General features: G+C 44.0%; 1 protein-coding gene across 1 annotated transcript in view; it reads left to right on the forward strand.

The window, feature by feature from the left end:
• The first annotated feature begins 1,016 nt into the window (after positions 1–1,016).
• LOC138319186 (neuroglobin-like) overlaps positions 1,017–12,645 on the forward strand; it is a 60,097-nt gene continuing 48,468 nt past the window's right edge. Inside the window, exon 1 of the mRNA XM_069262161.1 lies at positions 1,017–1,708. Coding sequence (XP_069118262.1) covers positions 1,419–1,708 — 290 coding nt within the window. The 5' untranslated portion in view covers positions 1,017–1,418. The remainder of the gene's footprint in view (positions 1,709–12,645) is intronic.

Raw genomic sequence — 12,645 nt, forward strand, 5'->3', positions numbered from 1 at the left:
GCACTTGGTCAGATATGTAAAAATGCTTTAATTCAGTTGGCCTAACCCAATGTGATGTATCATTAGGATAGATTCGGAAGGATGTACGGTTCTATCAGACCGGATTCAAACAGAAGACCACACGATCATCCGTTAAATAAGTTATCTTTCTGTGAGATAAACGGATACATATGTTTTTATAGTCAAGAATGTGTCGGCCGTTCAGCATGTGGTACGGAAAGGTCAAAATCACTGGTCATGCAGATAGGTAGCTAATATTGGTATGCGCACTGACAAGCTGGAACAAGATTGGTATATGTATATGTATACTGCTACAAAATGTGCAAATACCAATAACATGAGTATATCTTTATGACGTTCTCTTGTTTTCAATGTCGTCTGTAATAATGAACAACTTGAAAAGGATGTAAATAGGAATTAAATAAAAAGATGGAGCAAATTAATTTATATTAGTATAGCATGATAAGGACACAGAGCGCTTTGCCTATGTTCTTTCAGTATAACCATGGAATGTTAAGAACCCCAATTGAATGCATCATTTATCAAAATCGAATTGTAGTCCCCTAACCACTTAATTGTTATTGTTAAACATACGATTTGTTCTATGGTGTTTTGTTTAGCTAATGGTGAATAATTTTACCTACACATTTAAAGAACGTTGTCGACTGCCTGCTTTCTGTAGATAATTATTGACAAATTGTCCTCGTCATTTTTGTGATGTTGGGGTAATTAACAGCGACACCAAACCTCTGGGCAGCAATTGGTCCAATGTCAACACAGGAAACAGCCGATTCTTAATAAAATATTTGTATTTTTAAATAAAGTATTGAGCATTTCGATTGAGATTGATATTTCCCGAGGAAAAAGAAGGGGACGAATCGCTAAGAGGTCTGAGACGGGGACACGGTAACTACGTGTATATACATATACTACAATGGACAGTAGGATCGAAATTTAAAAGCTCATTGATCGTAATCAATACTATATTGACAAGTAGTGCTAGCGACCCGTTTTCAAGCCAGTGAAACTTTCCTCCTCAGCATTCATTCCACACTGTGTTGAAGCACTATATAGGTCCAAATCAACGAGCGACACTGGCTATAGATAACGCTCAGCTGGTGGATCAGGGCGCTTGTAAAACACAAAAAGAGGAGCCGGGTGTGGATCGATCCGACTTTCTCGCTGTATATCACGCGGCTGTGTGTGTATTCTATAGAGAAGCGAAGGTATGACAGATCACATAGTCGGCACCAAAGACGTCCAACACATCATTTATACCCGGACTGTTGTGTAGTCTCTTACAAGGAATTAGTCAAACCATCGCTCTCTTAATAGAGTTTGGCAGTGGCTTTAATGATTTGATATTTAATTCTTTGAAACCAATCGACTTTTTTCGACATGGTTTATTGGAAGTATATATGTGTGAAGTTTCTGTGACGGATATCGGTTGTGATATTTTTTATGTGTTTCGCGTATGGAAGTGTAATTGTGCTGCAGTAAACGTCACGATGGGATGTAGACAGACCAAAGAGAAAAAATGTGTTAAAGAAAGCACGGAGTTTGATCCTATCACTGATAATGGTGTCACAGAAATAGCTAATGTCGACCCACGCCTGCCTCTTAATGCAAGACAGACATTCAAACTGAAACAGTCCTGGAAAGGTATAAAACGGAAGATAGCCGAGACAGGAGTAGAGATGTTTGTCAGGTAAGTCACCCGGTATGTAGGTAAACAATATGATGTAATGCAATCGCATATTTCACTGGCCCTCTTGCTCAGATAAATGCTGGGAACATTTACATAATATGTGTATTATTCATTAAACTATTTATAAACAACTATTTAGCCAAATACGTAGTAGAATACCTAGGAAAACGTTTTAATAGACAAGTAATTCGAGAGGAAGATAAAATATTCACAGAAGCGCATAACAAGTTTATACAAGTTTAACAAGATATCTAAATTATGACCAAACATGAACCATGGGCAATTAAAACCAATTTGTAGCCAGGTAAATTATGGAAGATATAAGTATGCTGTTTAATAAAGTAAATTATTGAGGGTAAGGTAAATATTAACTTTGTATTTGTATTATTACTCTCATTTCGTTTTTAAAATTGATTACAGACTAATCAAAACCACAAACAATGACGTTTCATTGACATATTTTTTAACAATGGAGCGTTAGTTATTGGCAGCACCACAGTCCTTATCGACCAATGTAAATGTAAACCAACAAAGCTGCATCGTCAAAAATAAACATAATTAATATTCTAAGAAAGAAGGAACAATTAAGTTAAAAACAACAACAATCAATGCCAACTAAAACAGAGTTACAACAATCGGAATACATTTATTTTCTAAACATGGATCCACAGATTTTAACAGTAACGTATACGAATGATATACATCACCAATTATATTTCATTGTTTGCCTATTGTGACATATGTGTTATGACTAATGAAGGAAATGTCAAGGAAATATCCTTCCGTGTAGAAAATGAATTTCAGTTATGTGGGCGTAGAGCAATCATTGTTTACCCTGTGTAACATGTACATCTGATTTGGAGTCTAAATGCACGTGGTTTCAACGAAGGGAATGGGCGTTTCCCGTCATTATGATCCGGTATATTTCGCATATTTCCAATGTCCTATTGCTTGTTTGAAGCACTAACTCAAAAATACCTGTTTGGAAAGATACAGATGATCTAAGAAGTAATAAGGCTACTAAACTCTACTTCCCAAGAGAAAGACAGATTTACCTACCCTTATACGACCCGCCAAATCACATACCGTCACGACACCTACCCTTATACGACCCGCCAAATCACATACCGTCACGACACCTACCCTTATACGACCCGCCAAATCACATACCGTCACGACACCTACCCTTATACGACCCGCCAAATCACATACCGTCACGACACCTACCCTTGTACGACCCGCCAAATCACATACCGTCACGACACCTACCCTTGTACGACCCGCCACATCACATACCGTCACGACACCTACCCTTATACGACCCGCCAAATCACATACCGTCACGACACTTACCCTTATACGACCCGCCAAATCACATACCGTCACGACACCTACCCTTATACGACCCGCCAAATCACATACCGTCGCGACACCTACCCTTATACGACCCGCCAAATCACATACCGTCACGACACCTACCCTTATACGACCCGCCAAATCACATACCGTCACGACACCTACCCTTATACGACCCGCCAAATCACATACCGTCACGACACCTACCCTTATACGACCCGCCACATCACATACCGTCACGACACCTACCCTTGTACGACCCGCCACATCACATACCGTCGCGACACCTACCCTTATACGACCCGCCAAATCACATACCGTCACGACAGCTACCCTTATACGACCCGCCACATCACATACAGTCGCGACACCTACCCTTATACGACCCGCCACATCACATACCGTCACGACACCTACCCTTATACGACCCGCCACATCCACATACCGTCACGACACCTACCCTTATACGACCCGCCAAATCACATACCGTCACGACACCTACCCTTATACGACCCGCCACATCACATACCGTCGCGACACCTACCCTTATACGACCCGCCACATCACATACCGTCGCGACACCTACCCTTATACGACCCGCCAAATCACATACCGTCACGACACCTACCCTTATACGACCCGCCAAATCACATACCGTCGCGACACCTACCCTTGTACGACCCGCCACATCACATACCGTCGCGACACCTACCCTTATACGACCCGCCAAATCACATACCGTCCACGACAGCTACCCTTATACGACCCGCCAAATCACATACCGTCACACGACACCTACCCTTATACGACCCGCCAAATCACATACCGTCGCGACACTTACCCTTATACGACCCGCCACATCACATACCGTCACGACACCTACCCTTGTACGACCCGCCACATCACATACAGTCGCGACACCTACCCTTGTACGACCCGCCAAATCACATACCGTCACGACACCTACCCTTATACGACCCGCCAAATCACATACCGTCACGACACCTACCCTTATACGACCCGCCACATCACATACCGTCACGACACCTACCCTTATACGACCCGCCAAATCACATACCGTCACGACACCTACCCTTATACGACCCGCCAAATCACATACCGTCACGACACCTACCCTTATACGACCCGCCAAATCACATACCGTCACGACACCTACCCTTATACGACCCGCCACATCACATACAGTCGCGACACTACCCTTATACGACCCGCCACATCCACATACCGTCACGACACCTACCCTTATACGACCCGCCACATCACATACCGTCACGACACTACCTACCCTTATACGACCCGCCAAATCACATACCGTCACGACACCTACCCTTGTACGACCCGCCAACATCACATACCGTCGCGACACATACCCTTGTCACGACCCGACCCCACATCACATACCGTCACGACACCTACCCTTATACGACCCGCCAAATCACATACCGTCGCGACACCTACCCTTATACGACCCGCCAAATCACATACCGTCGCGACACCTACCCTTATACGACCCGCCACATCACATACCGTCACGACACCTACCCTTATACGACCCGCCAAATCACATACCGTCGCGACACCTACCCTTATACGACCCGCCAAATCACATACCGTCACGACACCTACCCTTATACGACCCGCCACATCACATACAGTCGCGACACCTACCCTTGTACGACCCGCCACATCACATACCGTCACGACACCTACCCTTATACGACCCGCCAAATCACATACCGTCACGACACCTACCCTTATAACGACCCGCCAAATCACATACCGTCACGCACACTACCCTTATACGACCCGCCACATCACATACCGTCGACGACCTACCCTTATACGACCCGCCACATCACATACCGTCACGACACCTACCCTTGTACGACCCGCCACATCACATACCGTCACGACACCTACCCTTATACGACCCGCCAAATCACATACCGTCACGACACCTACCCTTATACGACCCGCCACATCACATACAGTCGCGACACCTACCCTTGTACGACCCGCCACATCACATACCGTCGCGACACATACCCTTATACGACCCGCCAAATCACATACCGTCACGACAGCTACCCTTATACGACCCGCCAAATCACATACCGTCGCGACACCTACCCTTATACGACCCGCCACATCACATACCGTCACGACACATACCCTTATACGACCCGCCAAATCACATACCGTCACGACAGCTACCCTTATACGACCCGCCAAATCACATACCGTCGCGACACATACCCTTATACGACCCGCCACATCACATACCGTCGCGACACCATACCCTTATACGACCCGCCAAATCACATACCGTCGCGACACCTACCCTTGTACGACCCGCCACATCACATACCGTCAACGACACATACCCTTATACGACCCGCCAAATCACATACCGTCACGACACCTACCCTTGTACGACCCGCCAAATCACATACCGTCACGACACCTACCCTTATACGACCCGCCAAATCACATACCGTCACGACACCTACCCTTATACGACCCGCCACATCACATACCGTCACGACACCTACCCTTATACGACCCGCCAAATCACATACCGTCACGACACCTACCCTTATACGACCCGCCACATCACATACCGTCACGACACCTACCCTTATACGACCCGCCACATCACATACCGTCGCGACACCTACCCTTATACGACCCGCCAAATCACATACCGTCACGACACCTACCCTTATACGACCCGCCAAATCACATACCGTCACGACACCTACCCTTATACGACCCGCCAAATCACATACCGTCACGACACCTACCCTTATACGACCCGCCAAATCACATACCGTCACGACACCTACCCTTATACGACCCGCCAAATCACATACCGTCGCGACACATACCCTTATACGACCCGCCAAATCACATACCGTCGCGACAGCTACCCTTATACGACCCGCCAAATCACATACCGTCGCGACACATACCCTTATACGACCCGCCAAATCACATACCGTCGCACGACAGCTACCCTTATACGACCCGCCAAATCACATACCGTCGCGACACATACCCTTATACGACCCGCCACATCACATACCGTCGCGACACCTACCCTTATACGACCCGCCAAATCACATACCGTCACGACAGCTACCCTTATACGACCCGCCAAATCACATACCGTCGCGACACATACCCTTATACGACCCGCCAAATCACATACCGTCACGACACCTACCCTTATACGACCCGCCAAATCACATACCGTCGCGACACCTACCCTTATACGACCCGCCAAATCACATACCGTCGCGACACCTACCCTTGTACGACCCGCCACATCACATACCGTCGCGACACCTTCCCTTGTACGACCCCCCCACATCACATACCGTCGCGACACTTACCCTTGTACGACCCGCCACATCACATACCGTTGTGACACCTACCCTTGTACGACCCGCCACATCACATACCGTCGCGACACCTTCCCTTGTACGACCCCCCCACATCACATACCGTCGCGACACTTTCCCTTGTACGACCCCCCCACATCACATACCGTCGCGACACTTACCCTTGTACGACCCGCCACATCACATACCGTTGTGACACCTACCCTTGTACGACCCGCCACATCACATACCGTCAAGACACCTACCCTTGTACGACCCGTCACATCACATACCGTCGCGACACATACCCTTGTACGACCCGCCACATCACATACCGTCGCGACACACACCCTTGTACAACCCGCTACATCGCATACCGTCACGACACCTACCCTTGTACGACCTGCCACATCACATAACGTCGCGACACCTACCCTTGTACGACCCGCCACATCACATACCGTCGCGACACCTTCCCTTGTACGACCCCCCCCCCCACATCACATACCGTCGCGACACTTACCCTTGTACGACCCGCCACATCACATACCGTCGCGACAGCTACTCTTGTACAACCTGCCACATCACATACAGTCGCGACACATACCCTTGTACAACCCGCCACATCACATACCGTCGCGACACATACCCTTGTACGACCCGCCACATCACATACCGTCGCGACACATACCCTTGTACGACCCGCCACATCACATACCGTCGCGACACACACCCTTGTACAACCCGCTACATCGCATACCGTCACGACACCTACCCTTGTACGACCTGCCACATCACATACCGTCGCGACACCTACCCTTGTACGACCCGCCACATCACATACCGTCGAGACACATACCCTTGTACGACCCGCCACACCACATACCGTCACGACACCTACCCTTGTACGACCCGCCACATCACATACCGTCACGACACCTACCCTTGTACAACCCGCCACATCACATACCGTCTCGACACCTACCCTTGTACGACCCGCCACATCACATACCGTCGCGACACCTACCCTTGTACGACCCGCCACATCACATACAGTCGCGACACATACCCTTGTACGACCCGCCACATCACATACCGTCGCGACACCTACCCTTGTACGACCCGCCACATTACATACCGTCGCGACACCTACCCTTGTACGACCTGCCACATCACATACAGTCGCGACACATACCCTTGTACAACCCGCCACATCACATACCGTCGCGACACCTACCCTTGTACGACCCGCCACATCACATACCGTCGAGACACCTACCCCTGTACGACCCTCCACATCACATACAGTCGCGACACATACCCTTGTACAACCCGCCACATCACATACCGTCACGACACCTACCCTTGTACGACCCGCCACATCACATACCGTCGCGACACCTACCCTTGTACGACCTGCCACATCACATACCGTCGCGACACCTACCCTTGTACGACCTGCCACATCACATACCGTCGCAACACCTACCCTTGTACGACCCGCCGCATCACATACTGTCGCGAATAAAGGCCCAACGCTTTGCACATGCCTATCATTGGCGAAAAGACAGTTTAAGCCTACCCTTTGGAAACCACCATGTAACTTTTTTCTGCCTTGTGCTAAATGACTCTTCAGATAGTGATCATGTTTCTTCTCCCGTTGTAAAGATTCCGAATTACGCACTTTTTTTTTGCAGAAAAAAAAACCAGTTGAACACTTTATCATGGTGAAAGCGAATCTAAGCGGAAACGATCCTATGGTCATGGACGTCACCTCTTGCCAAAAATAACAAAACGTTCTTTGGCGACAAAGATTCCTATGTACTTTTAAACAGTTTTCAAAGAAAGCTTCCCAATAGCTATGTCAAACAAAGCCCCTTATTATAGATATCTCCAATGTGAACCACATGCGCCATTGATATGGTATTCAATATAATATGGGATGTAAATTATTCCTCACTTCAAACCTCACATAACAGGAGGACATGTATCAAACAACTTGAATGTTGACTGAGCTATGAATGCTAACGCTGATTCCTCTCGCGTTCTGTTTAAAGATACCTTCAAATGTTTTACATTGATGGTTTAAACTAAACTGATAACTAACAAAGTATTGGTTCCATCTAGGAAAACAAGAAATGTTCATTACAAAAATCGAAATAAGCACTTAAATACAAAGTGAAGTAGATCAGGAGCCCCTTCGGGAGTATACTCTCATCGATCTGTAAATGCAGCATATCTGATATTTGATCCGATCTCTGTATTATTTGTATGCATATCGTATGAAAGATCATTTGATAATGAACGTTATTTAAAATTTTGATGCCAGCTGTTCGGTGATCAGTATTCAACGTGTTGATTACCTGATGTCAGTCTAGTCTGGTGGTCTGCCGACACAATCTACGAACAACAATGGAGTTAAGAGATCAGCCATTGTATTTGGTTGACCTACAATATTACTCAAATATTAATTTATTTACAAACGATTAAGAATTAATGTCACGGCACAATACCAATCACTACTAACTATCGGCCTTCGTGACTTTACGTTCAGTATTCCAATCATTGTTTCCCCTGTTTTTGATATATCTAAGCTTTACTTAACTGTTCCACATTCTGAGCTGTTTAAATGATTTGACATAGTTATATTATTGATTTATTTTTGCCTGTTTCTAGATTTGGTTTACTGTCCCACGTTTTGACCTATGTAAGTTTTGGTATACTGTCCCACATTTTGACCTATGTAAGTTTTGGTTTGATGTCCCACATTTCGTCCCATGTAAGTTTTGGTTTACTGTCCCACGTTTTGACCTATGTAAGTTTTGGTATACTGTCCCACATTTTGACCTATGTAAGTTTTGGTTTGATGTCCCACATTTCGTCCCATGTAAGTTTTGGTTTACTGTCCCACGTTTTGACCTATGTAAGTTTTGGTTTACTGTCCCACGATTTGACCTATGTAAGTTTTGGTTTACTGCTCCACATTTTGACCTATGTAAGTTTTGGTTTACTGTCCCACGTTTTGACCTAGGTAAGTTTCGGTTTACTGTCCCACGTTTTGACCTAGGTAAGGTTTGGTTTACTGTCCCACGTTTTGACCTAGGTAAGTTTTGGTTTACTGTCCCACGTTTTGACCTATGTAAGTTTTGGTTTACTGTCCCACGATTTGACCTATGTAAGTTTTGGTTTACTGTCCCACATTTTGACCTATGTAAGTTTTGGTTTACTGTCCCACGTTTTGACCTAGGTAAGTTTCGGTTTACTGTCCCACGTTTTGACCTAGGTAAGTTTCGGTTTACTGCCTACGTTTTGACCTAGGTAAGGTTTGGTTTACTGTCCCACGTTTTGACCTTGGTAAGTTTTGGTTTACTGTCCCACGTTTTGACTTATGTAAGTTTTGGTTTACTGTCCCACGTTTTGACCTAGGTAAGTTTTGGTTTACTGTCCCACGTTTTGACCTATGTAAATTTTGGTTTACTGTCCCACTTTTTGTCTTACATAAGTTTCAGTCAGTTGTTCTCTTATGTTCACTTTTCATATTCCATATATGACTATCTACGTCACCACGACTCTTTAGATACGTTACGTGTCCGGGAATAGAGTGTGGGTACCATAGACACAGTAACAAGTTATTATATAGCGTATCCTTAAGGAAATGTCCGGCATTTAATCAAATCCATCAAGTACAATGATATGTGGCATCATTGTTTCCCCTGTTTTTGATATATCTAAGCTTTACTTAACTGTTCCACATTCTGAGCTGTTTAAATGTTTTGACATAGTTATATTATTGATTTATTTTTGCCTGTTTCTAGATTTGGTTTACTGTCCCACGTTTTGACCTATGTAAGTTTTGGTTTACTGTCCCACGTTTTGACCTAGGTAAGTTTCGGTTTACTGTCCCACGTTTTGACCTAGGTAAGGTTTGGTTTACTGTCCCACGTTTTGACCTAGGTAAGTTTTGGTTTACTGTCCCACGTTTTGACCTATGTAAGTTTTGGTTTACTGTCCCACGATTTGACCTATGTAAGTTTTGGTTTACTGTCCCACATTTTGACCTATGTAAGTTTTGGTTTACTGTCCCACGTTTTGACTTAGGTAAGTTTCGGTTTACTGTCCCACGTTTTGACCTAGGTAAGGTTTGGTTTACTGTCCCACGTTTTGACCTTGGTAAGTTTTGGTTTACTGTCCCACGTTTTGACTTATGTAAGTTTTGGTTTACTGTCCCACGTTTTGACCTAGGTAAGTTTTGGTTTACTGTCCCACGTTTTGACCTATGTAAATTTTGGTTTACTGTCCCACTTTTTGTCTTACATAAGTTTCAGTCAGTTGTTCTCTTATGTTCACTTTTCATATTCCATATATGACTATCTACGTCACCACGACTCTTTAGATACGTTACGTGTCCGGGAATAGAGTGTGGGTACCATAGACACAGTAACAAGTTATTATATAGCGTATCCTTAAGGAAATGTCCGGCATTTAATCAAATCCATCAAGTACAATGATATGTGGCATCAAAGAAATGAATTCCTTCCAGTTTAAATCGGTCTATGAGAGGTACAATCTCCCTGCCGTGGCAGACACACATATAATCAAAAATTGGTTTGAGCTTCCGGAAATATTTGTAGACATTACGTACATCTTTACCAATTAATTCACCCAGCTGGTAAGCAGAGCTGGTTTCTAAAACTCCTCCAAATGAGAGTGATTTTATAAATCCAAATTTCCTTCGGCAACGGATGCAGAATTAAGCTTTACGCCGTTCACCAAGTGTTTTCTTCTCCGGAACTGTTCTTTTACAAACACAGGGCGCCTCCAAGCGCGCAAATCCTACAAACATCGGACAGCTCTTGGAGTGCGATTTTCTAACGGGACTATGAAACACAATCACGCACTATCGGTTCCTGGGAAGTTTAGGTGAAACATACACCATCCAAACTATGATTTACGACGTATAACAACTTTTGATCTTTAACGATGATAGAACGTTAATATATCGTCGGTCTGACAGTGGCCATGTTTTGTGGTGTGTATATATAAACAATATCTGTGGAGTTATAAATTGTACACGAACAGCTTAATGGCGAGGATTTCATCCCACACCCTGGAAGATCTAGAGATAATAAACACATCGTCTAATTCACACCTTGTCATCATCTTCTATCTATCAAACCGCCTACTCATCAATCTGAATCAAATTAAACACTGAACATATGTCGACGTGTTACTTAGATTAAACGCATGTTTTAGAAGAAATTGTAATTAAATGGAATAACATTAATGATAATTATTTACTCTAATGAACCATTCACATATAGAAATTCTCTGTAGTCAGTCAATTGTCGAACAAAGCAAAGTTACATCGACGTGGAAGGCTAAACCTGCTTGCAGTTGTTTGCCCATATTTTTGTTACATTGTTAAGTACAAAAACTGATTTTCGTAAAGTATAACATCATTACCATCACTCCTGATTTCAAATTCACTTCTTATTTTCAAAGTGGTCTTGTTCACATATTTCTATCTATTGTTATTAGGCCTTTCATATCGTTAGACTATCCTCCATTATCGTGGAACTGCAGATTTAATCTTAAATTTTTCTGCGTTTGATTGGTCAGAAGTGGATCACGTGTTAGTACCTTATTTTAATATTTACTACATATTGTATGGTAAAAAATTGAAAATATTTAATTAAGAGGACTTCTTTTTGAAACCTTTTTGTGACGTGTGTCTCTACACTAACTTATCATGAGACCGGAAAATAATAAAGTAATGACTACATATATATTTAATTGAGCATAGAAAAAAAACCTGTGTCGGTAAATATACATATTTATCTATACCAAAGGCTATAGTTAAATAACATTCGATATGCTTTTATTTTCCGCTGATTGATTTGCTAATTTTAGAAACATCAAGTCAATGTTGCGATTGTTACGTCACAATATCAATGCAGTATCATCATTAGCACAGCGATTATACAAACAACATTTAAAGGAATTATTTACAAGTAAAAGAATCAAAGACCCTCGGTCATTTTGACCTCAGCAAAGGTCATTTTACGGAGGACGGAAAGATTATAAAAACTGTTATTTGCCCAACGAAATTAGTTCTTGTGACGTTTCGATAACCACACCGCTATCTTCATCAGACTAAATACCAAGTACAATGTGTTT

Source organism: Argopecten irradians, chromosome 3 (assembly GCF_041381155.1).
Source record: "Argopecten irradians isolate NY chromosome 3, Ai_NY, whole genome shotgun sequence".
NCBI lineage: Eukaryota > Metazoa > Mollusca > Bivalvia > Pectinida > Pectinidae > Argopecten > Argopecten irradians.